This window comes from Prionailurus viverrinus, chromosome C2, assembly GCF_022837055.1.
Source record: "Prionailurus viverrinus isolate Anna chromosome C2, UM_Priviv_1.0, whole genome shotgun sequence".
NCBI classification, from domain to species: domain Eukaryota; kingdom Metazoa; phylum Chordata; class Mammalia; order Carnivora; family Felidae; genus Prionailurus; species Prionailurus viverrinus.
The window spans coordinates 77,826,053-77,838,344 of NC_062569.1; the positions used below are offsets into that span (position 1 = coordinate 77,826,053).

A 12,292-nucleotide genomic window follows, 5' to 3' on the forward strand; every position below is an offset into this window, starting at 1 on the left:
ATAAAACGCTTTTATTCTTAATTGAATATCATGACATCCTTTAGCTGTCGGAGGGACGCCTGGGTGGCTCAGGTCGGTTAAGCGTCTGACTTTGGCCCAGGTCATGACCTCACGGCTTGTGGGTCGGAGCCCTGCGTCTGGCTCTGTGCTCACAGTGCAGAGCCTGCTTCAGATTCTGTGTCTCCCTCTCTCTCTGCCCCTGCCCCGCTTGTGCTCTCTCTCTCTCAAAAATAAACAAACATTCAAAAATTAGAAAAATTATTAAGAAAATACCCTTTAGCTGTCAGAAAAATCTGAAATGGTGCCAACTGGCCTTTCTTTGTTGGAAAGGCAGTGCAGTAAAAAGGAAAAGTGACAGAGGGCAGATTTTCTTGGCTTCAGTTTCCTCCTCTGTAACATGGGGGTGTATCAGCCACCAAAATGCTGCTGGAACGATGAAATAAAATCATGTCTACAGAGCCTGGTTTCTGCCACAGCCATACGCACTGACACACTGGTGTAGACTTCAGCGGGGCCGGTGTAGAAGTCAGAGAGCGTAACCCTCGAAGAGAGATGTCAGTCCATGAAATACGTATTAAGGCACTCATCCATGTGTTTAAGGAAAAGCATTTCTGAATATATGCCCTCAGGTAGAAAGCAGAAGCCAAGGTTCAGGGAAAAATAAAAAACTGAGAACTAATTTCACTGGTATTTAAAAAATCAACAACAGAATCCTGTCATATTAAGGCCTCCCTCCAAATTTAGCTTGAACCCTATTAATAGTTTTCCTGAGATAATTTAAACTTGATTTGAATCAATCTGTGGCAACAGGTGGCCAACAGATTTGTAGAACATCAAGATTTGAAATCCTTAACTGAAGAGATCAGGATGCATATAAAACATCGTTTAGATCGGGGTTTAGCATGGCACTCACTCTGTGTGACTCCTTACTACCTTACCAAAAGCAGCACCGGAAGATCACGTCACAACATGAAGACCACCAAACAATTTTACAAATACCTGTCCTTTCATCCCAGACACCAAAGGCATCAGGATTTGTCTGGCCAATATATGAAGCAAGCTTTACAAACTACGGAAGCTTCGGTGGGCTGAGAGCCTTTCACCGGGGCGCCGACTGCATTGCGGTGCAACTTCATCAGGAATGCGGATTTTCAAGGTTGCTGTTATTTAAGGAAACCTTCCATGGTCTTTGAAGAAGTGCAAGTTTGAAACCCGGGTTTAGGCTTGACATTTAGAACACAGGGCCCAGCAGCACACTGCAAACCTGAAATTTCTGAAGCAAATTCTGAAGAAGTGGGCAGAAGAGAAAGCTGAAGATACTCTCAAGGCCTTATTTTTATCAGGTACCAAACCTACTGCTATCAGGAAGGAACAGTAACAGGGGCACATCTTCCACATTCTCTCCTCTCTGCCACCATCTTCGCACCTTCAAAGGTGACCTCCACAAGTCGCTTCCTTTGATGGCGCCGAGAGGGCACAGAACCGCTCAGTTCTGTAACCAGAGCCTCTGCTGGCAGGCCCAAGCCCTTCCCTTCCTCTCGGTGCCTATCTTCTCAGCTTCCAGAATGAAACTTTAGAGTCGGCCTGGTGTGGTCCCTTCAGGAAAAGGTACTTCCATATGGGCACCAGCCAGCAGCCCCTGTCCCTCCCCCAAGCTGCACTTGAATGGTGCACGGTGCTTAAGGGCCTGGGATCTGCAGAACAGAGTCTATAATTGGGATGGTTCAGGCCGGGTTTGTTTTGAGGGAGTGGCAGTGGCAAAGGGGATCTTAAGGGTAGGTCACGGAACCAACATACTTGGAGAAAGATTCTCTCAGAGCTTGCTGTTGATAATGGCTTTTATTTGCAGAGATGAGTAAAGTAATTCCGTTCTTGTCCTTAAAATACATCCCGTGAACTTTACTCACTGCCCTTCATTTGAACCCCTTCCCCTTTCCGCAATCCTTTTGAAGTATCTAAGAATGTGTTGTATATATAATACAGCAATGACAAAGATGCCTCTTGTTTACTGAGGCAGGCAATCATTTTCAATGAAGAGGCAGCTTGGTTCCTAACAAACCCCTTCTCCTGCTCACCCCCCTCTCCCCCCTTCCTCCCCCAACCCGTCATCCCAAGAGAACTCCCCAGGCTGTGGTGAACTCACAGTTGGGGAGCAAAAGGAGATTTCTGACTACTGGGTGAGCTTAAATTCAATAGGTTACGGATTAAGGCTTTTTCAGTGCCAGTTTATTTAAAGAAACAGTTATTTATTTATTTGTCAGATTTATATAGCGCCTTTCCTCCCAAGAGCTCACCCACGCTACCAACATTTGGTTTACGTTATGAAAACCGTTAGATGCTTTTTCTGCATTTCCTTTTCGGTTTCTGCTGCCAACACACAGAGTAAACACAATGCTTAGAGGAAGAAAGGAGAAAAGTGTGGATCTGATGAAGGCTACACAGTGGCTATGGGTGCCAGGTAAAGTAGCCATGGTTCAGAGGCCAGCTGGGAGAGGATACATAAAGTCGGCCAAGAAACCAATACCATGTACTTAACGTTTCCATTTAGGCTAAGAGAAGATACAACAGGAAAGCAGCAGAGCTGGGTAAGAGGCTGTGGCTGTGAAGGCAGAAGATCCTGGGCTGAAATCCAATCTTTACCACTTATTGGCTGTGTGACCTTGGGTGAGTTATATAACCGCTCTGAGCCTCATTTTCCTTGTCAATAAAGTAAGGACAACCCGGATACCTCTCCAAAGGTCTGTTGTAAAGATTACATAAACCAATGCATGAAACCACCCCTGGCACACTGTTAAGTTCTCAATATACACTACCTTCAAACACCACCATCAACTGCCCCATCTCATCCCCCAACCCCCAATAAACTAAATTCAGAAGCTATACAAATGTAAGGGGAGATCTTAAGGAACTGGGAGAAAACTATCACACGCACATAACAGAGTCCACTAGCTGCCTACCCAAAATCCATTCTCCTTTCTCACAATGAAAGTGCTGATTTTCATTCACATTTATTTCACACTAATGTTTATTTTCCTGCCATAAACCAAGAGCCAGACACTGTTGCAAAACAAAACTCAAACACTCCCTAAAAGCACAGCACAGAACTCTGCAAAAGCTCTCAGGGCTCTGTGAGGTCTGTCAGCACTGTGTACACGCAAACTGGACCATCTAAACTGTGATAAAACATTGATGGAGGAGGAACAAAATATGCCCTTTAAAGGCCTGGATGTTTGTCTGGTTTCCCAACATCAAACATGCAAGAAGGAAGGTGATGGAAATACAAGATGTCCCCAGAGTATCAGCTGCCGGAAGTATTAGTTTTATATGTACAACACTAATAAGTCTGACGATGAAAAGATTATAGATAAAGGGAGTTTCACCCGTTAAAAACCTAGCATCGACCGATGAAGCATCAGAAGTTCCTAGGTTGTGGTATCTGTATCATTTTAGGAAGATTCCTTTAATAGCTTTCTTTATGGATTATAAAAGCAATCTTTAAAAAGTAAAAGTGTCATAGAAGCTAGCATTTATTGAGTACCTTCTCTGTGCCAGTATGATTTCATTTAACCCACCCAATGTTTCTATGTGGGAAGTTATCTACTCTTCTTCCATTTTCACATGAAGAAACCCAAAGCTTAGACAATTTAAGTGCCTGCCTGAGGTCATACAGATAGGAAACAGCAGAGCTCCCAGGACTCAATCCCAGGCCTAACTCCGGAGCCCATACTGTTTCTATAACTGCTTTTAAATACTCCCTTGATGGTATTTAAACAAAAATCATATAGTCCAGACAGCTAGAAAACTCCCATGTTTGGAAATTAAGAAATATATTTTTAAAGAACTACAGGATTGAGAGAAAAAAAATAGAAAACACTTAGAACTGAGCTTTTAAATCAAATCAGAATTAATTTAAGTCAGGACTTGTGGTATGCAGCTGAAGCAGGACTTGGGTAGGGAAATCAAATAACTGGTTATCCAAATCAGGACATTTTGGGGAGTAAAAAGGAAAGGTAGGAGTAGTGACTTCCAGATAAGGCATAAACCATATTGACCTGGGAAAAACTGAATGTATGGTCACCCCAGCCTTAGGAGAAGTTTTATTTGGTTCTGTGTTTATACTATAAAGACAAAAAGCTAAGAAATTAACGAGTGAATCATCCAACCAAAGCAGTTAGGAAAAGAAAAACAGTAAACTGAAAGAAAGTAGAAATAATAAAATTATTTTCGTAAGAGCCGAGAGAAATCAATGAAATAGAAAACATCTAATAGAGAGGATGAGCAAAACTGAAGCTGATTTGTTGAAAAGACAAATGATATTGTCTGCCAAGGACTAACTAGAGATTTCACGGCAATTAATTTTAAAACTCAGACCAAATGGAAAATTTCCCAGAAAAAGTAATTTATTAAATTCACTCAACTAAATAGAAATTCAGAGCAGGACTAGAAAAGTGAAGACGCTTAACCAGTAATTAAAAATCTTCCCATAAAGAAAATACCAGGCCCAAATGGTTTACTGGTAAATTCTTCCAAAAATTCAAGGAATAAAAAATTCCAATTTCACATGCGCTATTCTAGTATACATTAAAAGGGGGACACCCTCTATTTATCTGATGAAAATTACTTTAATGTTAAAACCCAACAAGGATAATACAAGAAAGGAAAATTATACATTATCCTCAATCATAGATAGTGATGCACAAGTCCTAAATACAGGGGCACCTAGCTCAGTCGGTTGAGCGTCTGACTTCAGCTCAGGTCATGATCTCGCGGTTCGCGAGGTTAAGCCCCGTGTCAGGCTCTGTGCTGGCAGGAGCCTGGAACCTGCTTTGGATTCTGTGTCTCCCTTACTCTCTGTCCCTCTCCGATTTGCACTCTGTCTCTATCTAAAATAGATAAAACATTAAAAAATTTTTAAGAAGTCCTAAATACCATACTGGAATACAAAGTCCAGCGATGTTAAAAAAGGTAACCCATAACCAGTAAGTTGGGTTTATCACACGAATACAATGCTGGTTGCATATAAACCAGTGTAACTCACCACATTAAGAAATGGAAGGAGAAAATTCATTTGATCAGGTCAACAGAGGCAGAAAAAATGATCAAATTCAATATCCATTCATATTAAAAACTGAGTAAACGAAGAATACAAGGAAATTTCCTTTAGCTTGACAAAAGGTAACAACAACAACAAAACCTATAGTAAACACGGTGAAATGCTACAAACAAGCCCTCTTAAGATTCAGAACTACAAACACCCCACACTGTAACCATCAGAAGTACATTATTCAGCCTGTCAAAGAAGGTTCCATTAAGCATCTCAGAGCCTCAGTTTCGGATCCCAAAGTGAATGTGTGCTGCCATACATAACATGCTATTAACAGCCGTGCGTGGAGAGGAGATGCGTCAGACACATTCACTTCATTCCAGGCCAGGCTACAAATATGACTCACAGTCAAGTTCCTCCCTCTCTAAAAACTACAAAATCTAAAGGACAAAAATGAATGGCAATTTATTGGGGATGGACTTTAAGAGGGGAAGTACAAACAGCAGAAAGACTTGAGTATATTAAACATAGCGTCTTCAGGGAATGAGTAGTTATCTATCAAATCACAATTCCAGAACACTTAAGCTCATTCCTTTAAGCTTTGAAACCTTGATCAGAACCACTGAGGGAGAGAACTTTCTCAAACGGGTTAGGCGATTTGCTCTTCTAGAAGATGCTGTGCCTAACTGACCCTTTCTTGAGGACTTGGGAGCACTCTATCAGTTTCAGCAGGATAGCCTATTACAACACTGATGCCTCTGGGGAACATCAAGAAGCGGGGGATTCTTCCACTGGCAGTACTCTCTTAAATGTTGTGCTTCTTGATGCTGGGTGAGAGAGCAGGGTATCCCAAAATTCTTCGATGATAAATTTCCTAGTGGAGCCCTTTCTTTTTAAAAAAAATTTTTTTTAACGTTTATTTATTTTTGAGACACAGAGAGACAGAGCATGAACGGGGGAGGGGCAGAGAGAGAGGGAGACACAGAATCGGAAACAGGCTCCAGGCTCTGAGCCATCAGCCCAGAGCCCGACGTGGGGCTTGAACTCACGGACCGCAAGATCGTGACCTGAGCTGAAGTCGGACGCTCAACCGACTGCGCCACCCAGGCGCCCCCTAGTGGAGCCCTTTCAATGGAATTGTGGGGACTCCTTCACCTTGAGTTGTAATGAGAAATGGTATATAACGAAGGACAAAATCATACCTGACCGGTACAATGGGTATATAAGGTAGGAACATTTTCTAAATTCTTCCACCTAGCCCATGTAAACATCATAAACAGTATGATGAAAAAACTTCTTGAGATCAGGATGGCTGAACGAAAAACACACCCACTCTTTAAGGAGCGGCTGGTCTTTAAGGATAAATGGAACATGTCTCAACATGCCAAATTACATGGTTTGGTTTTTTTTTTTTCCCTCCTTGTGGGGGAGGAAATCACAAATATAAATCATGGCTTCCAAACACAGTATTTATCTTCTAAAAATAACTTATGAGTTGTGAAGAATTATATACTAAGATCATTCAGAAAATTAAGAATATACTTTTGCCTAGATTATATTGTTTAAAGTATAATCCTAGCAAACTGCTATCACTATCAATAAACATACACTGAGGACAAGTAAGATACCAGGCCAAGAAGGGTCTAAAGCATGGTTTTTAAACCTCAAAAAGTTTATTCAACTGCAGAGATAAGGCATACTGTGAGCAAAACAAAAAAGATACCTGTCACAACATGAGTTTAGATAAGTGAAGTAGGAATTTAGTAGGATTTTGTAATTTAAGACATGGATAAAGTTCTGGCAGTGAGCAACGCTCCCCCCCCCCCCCGCCCCCCCGCCATCATAACCAAAACAAATGGTGCAGTTATGAATTAATGTTTTGGTTTCTAAATGTAGGCCCTTGTATTTGGCTATGTGACCATTAGGAAGTCCCTTAGCTGCTCTGAGGCCTAATATTCTTATCTATGAAATAGTGTATTTCATTCTGCTCTGTTACAGGACTGTTAATAAAAAGCTCAAATAAGACCGTAGTTCCTTCTATCCTGCAAAATGCCATATATTTTTGTTAGGGGGTTACTTTTGAAGTAATATTGCTTAAATAAAAAGCTAGCAAAGAGCAAACTACAAAAAAACGTAATCTACCCCATTTCAGGCAGGCGTAACAATTATTAGAGGTGGGATTATTAAGCTTGTTCTCACATACACGCAATTATTGTTACTTTTGCAAAATCAGACCAGAGATTTTAGTTTGCCTCATTTTCTGTGTGCTCTCCAGTATCTACAAGCAAAATCATTTGCCACATTTCTGATGTATTTTGCATCACACAAATATCACATGGACACCCCCGTTAATAACAGACAAGGGCAAGAGAACAAAATTCAGAGTACTGGGTACCTGACGCTTAAGGAAAAGGTGGGGTGGAGTAAGAATGGGGGCAGAAGAGACAGCCGGATAGTGATTTCTCCAAGTGGGACAGTGAAGTATCCAGGCTATGCCCCAGACACACCAAACTCAAAATCAAGGGTGGAGTGAGGAATTTGCATCTTGAGTAATTCCACAGGAACTCCTGCACCCTTGCAACTTTGCAACTACAGTGCCCTGGGGTAGAAGACTAACTGCCTCAGTGGTGCTTTTACTTCATCGATTTAGGACTTTGCCCTTCACCCCAGTTCTCTCAAGGATCTCTGTACCCGCCCAGTGTGTGCAAGGTCTTTTTATTCTAGACCCATATTCCCAATGGCAGCGGGTAGGGGAGGTAAATCCAAGACGGACAGGCAAAGTTCAGGGAGGAATCCCCCCTAAAAAGAAACACCTGGTTTCTGGTCCCTGCCTCTGTCTCTTTGGACCCCTGAGGGAAGACACTCCTACATCTCAGGGATCAAACCTCCCCCTTGTGGGAGGGGGCCGGGTAGCCTGGTGACAAACCTGTCTGCCGGGGCTGCGGGAGGACAAACATTGTCCTTACACAAGCCCCCTGGATAAGAAACAGGGATTGAGGGGGGACTATGAATCAAAGAGATTTAACATGAAATAATTTCCCCTTACACGTGGTAGAACGTTTGTTTAAGTATTTCAAATACCGAATCTAATGCTCCACCTCATCCCTCCTCCTTACTTAATAATCCCTGCAGACACACCAGGAAGATACTGTTTAAAAACACAACACCAAAAAAAAACTATTGAAATAAAAATGGTGTCCAGGCCTGAGTTTACCAACTGGCAAGCCTGCAGAGTGATTCTGCCCACAGGGAGGTTTTGTTTAGTCTGCAGAGAGTTGCTGTTGTTTTTAATTTGAGTTAGTTGCCAACCTAAAAAGAAAAACCACACAACCTGGGGTTTTTACACAAAAATCCACATTTCCAAATTCTCCTGAAGAAGTGCAAGGCTGTTAACAAGGTAATAAACTGGCAACACTTCGTGGTGGCTGTCTCCTTCAGATGGGCTCTCTACTGAAACCAGGGCCCTCTGCTGAGCCAGTCCCCCAGTCAGCGCTCGCCCCCTGGGGCCCTATGTATCATCAGCGTTCATGGCTCTTGGCCTCACGAGGGGACTAAAGACTAACCAGGCAAATTATGTAGTTCTTTAGGATGACTTTCACAGCAGGGGCGGGGAAGGGGATCAGAACCAAACAAGAACGCTTGCTTTTTTTCTGTATTTCATCTAGAAATAAAGTGACCCTCAAACAAATTTTGGGAGGCATTTGGGTTGGACCAGGCCGGGGGAGGGTATACTCTTCCCTCCTCCCTCTCCTGCCCCTCACCTCCACACCCACACGAGGCAGAACAAGAAAGACAGAAAGGAAAGGCAATGGTCACCATCTTGCAACCCCTGGTAACATCCTCACTGATGACTCTTCACCTATATACACCCCAGAGAGACTTGAAAGAAAAAGACAGGTCCCGGAACACCCTATGTAAAGGAGGGCCGCACGCATCCACAAAATTCTAGAATACCCTAATAAAGGACTTACAAGGCTGGGACCTAAAACATTAAGTTTGATGTTTGCAGGTAGGTTACCTTCCTACTGGAGTTTGTTCGACAAATGAATGACTCTGATGCCTCAACTTTCTTATTAGGAATGTAGAACTACCTACCTGGAATGAAACCAGGAGATTTCTATCTCAAAAGTAGGTAATTACAGATAAGGTCTTTAGCTAATTCCCTGTTAAAATGTGTTAAAATCAGATGAGTGATAATACCTTTTACAATTCAGCAACCTTCTGTAATACGCAAGTAAAATGTTAATAAAGTATTTATGGGTAGCATAAACCAAGGCTCAATTCTAGTAGGCAGGATCCAATGAGGAGCCAGGAGACTTGCCCTCAGGGAGGGTCAGCAGGTTGTGTATCCTGGTCAAGCCACTCTGCTCTACCTCCATAATGGGGGGGGGACAGTACTAATGATCTCTCCCTTATCTACTTCATAAATCATTCGGAGTGCCTCAAGAACAGGTCATATTCATATTATCATTCATCTTACCTCACAAGGGGCTTCGATGCACTGAGATCTTTAGAGGGACCTGGTAAATATGACTATCTGCTTCCTCTCTCCCCACAGGGCAAAGGGGAGGCGATGGAGGCGGTGAAAGCAGCTCAGATCAGTACCCACCTCTGTTCCGACGGATACTGGTTTTCAGGCATCATCTTTGGCATCTGCAGGGGCTGATGGGGTGGCCGGGGGACCGCAAAGGTTTGCTGCTGTGGTCCAGGTTCAGGAAGCGAATGAGGGGCGGGGGCGGGGCCCACACCTTGTACCGGGCCAGCTGCAGGGGCATGTGCAGAGGTGGGCAGAGTTGCCTGAGGTGGGGGAAATAGGGAGTTCTGATGGGTGGGTGACAGGGGGGTGGTGGGAGGGGTTAATGGCTTGAACCCAGAGGGAGGCTTCCTATCATAGGCACTGTAAACAGAAAAAGAGAAGGAACCGTTAAGCTGCAATGAAGCCATTAGCATGGTCACCAGATCCAGCAGAACAGCTAGGCTAGGTTGCAGTCCATGTTGCCAGGAAATGACAGCATTAACATAGTTAAATTGCTGGCAGCCCCGAGGGAATATTTGTACCTCTGAAAAGTGACAAACACACTGCGTCACAGGGACTTGTTTAACACTTCTAGTGATTCTTCTCAAAGATAATTTTAGCCTCTGCTTCCGGTTTCCTTTTTCCCCCTTCTAACAGAATTCTCCATGTATGCGTGTGTAGGGATGGATGGGTGGGAGAGGGGAGAGTTTTTGCTCTGGGAGGTTTCTGGCCCACTCTCCCAAGTATTCCAGGGTTCCCAGGAACTAGTCAGAATCTCTGTTGCAGATAAATTTCTGCTGTAACATCACTTGAATTAACGACTCTTCTCCCCGTTTCAGGCAGATCTATGTTTATCTTCTAGAGCAAAGAATGATTTAAAATTAAAGCCTCATTCCTGGGGCCTGGATATTCCTAAGTAAAGGGCACAAGCCTTGGGACTTTTTCATATATTCTGATTTGAAGATTACTTCTTTGGTGCTTAAAGTTCACATTAACATATGATAGACATGAAGAAGTATATATTCCCTCCCTAGAAGCCACAGATCAAATATCCCAGTATTCAAGGTTCTTTCCCTTAGGAGGGCTCAGTACCCCATGAACTCAGTTCCCCCATGGAGCCAGTTTAGCAGTTTTGCTTTTTATGTGCAGCACAAAGGCCCCATTTGGACTGGCCTACACTAGGGGATTACGTTGCCATGAAAGACCAGGAACGCTACGCTGAGTGTCTGCTGAATAGTACTTGAAACAGTCGGCCCGACGGCTCCTTTCTGGCCAGCCTCGCTCTGGCTCCACTTACCAATAGCTGTAGAGGCACTTTTCTCCATAGTTAGCACCGAGAGCCTGCTCATGGCTACAGGACGACAGCTCACAGGAGGGGCTGTGCAGCTCCCGTTTGATCTTGGTTGGAGGTGGGGCATGAAGCACCACTGCAATCAGAAGAGGGACGAGGGGGGAACGGAGAGAGGACAGCCGATTAACAGGGAGCACAATGCTTCCTTCTGCAAACCCTGGAACTAGCTGATTGTTCTTGGGAGTCAGGTCAAGTCTCATGCCAGAGAAAGCCAAACGCTTAAACACAGAGCCTTCCATCTAAAACCAATGAAAAGTTCTGTAAAGTCACAATTCAACATCATTTTGAATAGCCATGTCTTTCCCCCCAATTTCTTTGGTGTTGGGTCTGCTTCCCAGAGGCTTTGAAATCCTTAAAAATTCCTGCAGGTGATGGTTCGTCAAGAAAAATGCAGGTGTGAGAGAATACCAAGAGTTGCAGACAGGAAGAATTTTGTTTCCAAAAAGGGCAAAAGAGCCAAAAATACATCGGTGGACATTCCACATTAGCTTATCAGAGGCTTGAGACTGCCCTGGCAAACACATTTCTTACTCAGAGGCATATAAATTAAATATATGACTTTTTAAAAGTCCTTCCTAGAGCGGCTTTAAATATCAGCTCTGAGTAAGAAATACTCAACTTTAAGGGCATTTCAAAAAATTTAAAAGCAAAGGAAGACAACAATGGACTAAACCATGATCTAGGAAAGGCTAACTGCATAAGGACAAGTCCTGGAAACCTTCATGCTTTGTGCTCATGTCTGCTCTGTGCCTTTCCTACCGACCAACCAGGAAGGGCAGGTTTCATAACCAATCCTTTGAGATAAGTGCCAATTACTTTTCCAAAACTGACGAAATGATACACAGAGCTCTTGCGTAATGTTTGGAAGTCAAGGGCGTGTTCCATATGTGATTCCGAGAGGACAAATTGTTTAAAATCAAGATGACTTACATGGTAGCAAAATGAAACAAAATAACACCAGGTTTTCCCTTTCTGTCTTATCTAGGAGCCAAGTCATTTTACAGAGGGCATTTTACCCAAGGTAGAAGGACAAACTCTAAAAGACGCTACACCATGGGGGATGCCTTCTTCTACCGAGGAGTTAGAATCGCTGTTCTCTGTCCAGCTATCTTGAAGGGTGGGGGAGGAGTTAAGTTTTGTGCCGGCTCCTCTCCAGTGTATCAAAGGTCTCATTAGATAGCTAACCACAGTCAGTGCCCTGGTGACCCACTTAAATTTCTGTATGACTCAGGGCTTACTCCTAATATACTTTCAGGTGTTTGGTTAATTCTTAGTGATTATATTAGGCAGAATGAGCGTAGTGAGCATCTGTTTTCTTCTGCTAAGACTGAACAATCTTCTGGCCAACTGATTTCTCAGGTGCCTTCTCCAACCCCAAATT

At 43.3% G+C, this 12,292-nt stretch overlaps 1 protein-coding gene across 1 annotated transcript in view; it reads right to left on the bottom strand.

Annotated features, from left to right (window-relative positions):
• ETV5 (ETS variant transcription factor 5) overlaps positions 1 to 12,292 on the bottom strand; it is a 61,327-nt gene that overhangs the window by 22,152 nt on the left and 26,883 nt on the right. The window contains exons 6-7 of the mRNA XM_047876219.1: positions 10,858 to 10,987; positions 9,654 to 9,941 (exon numbers count right to left, since the gene is read on the bottom strand). Coding sequence (XP_047732175.1) covers positions 9,654 to 9,941; positions 10,858 to 10,987 — 418 coding nt within the window. The remainder of the gene's footprint in view (positions 1 to 9,653; positions 9,942 to 10,857; positions 10,988 to 12,292) is intronic.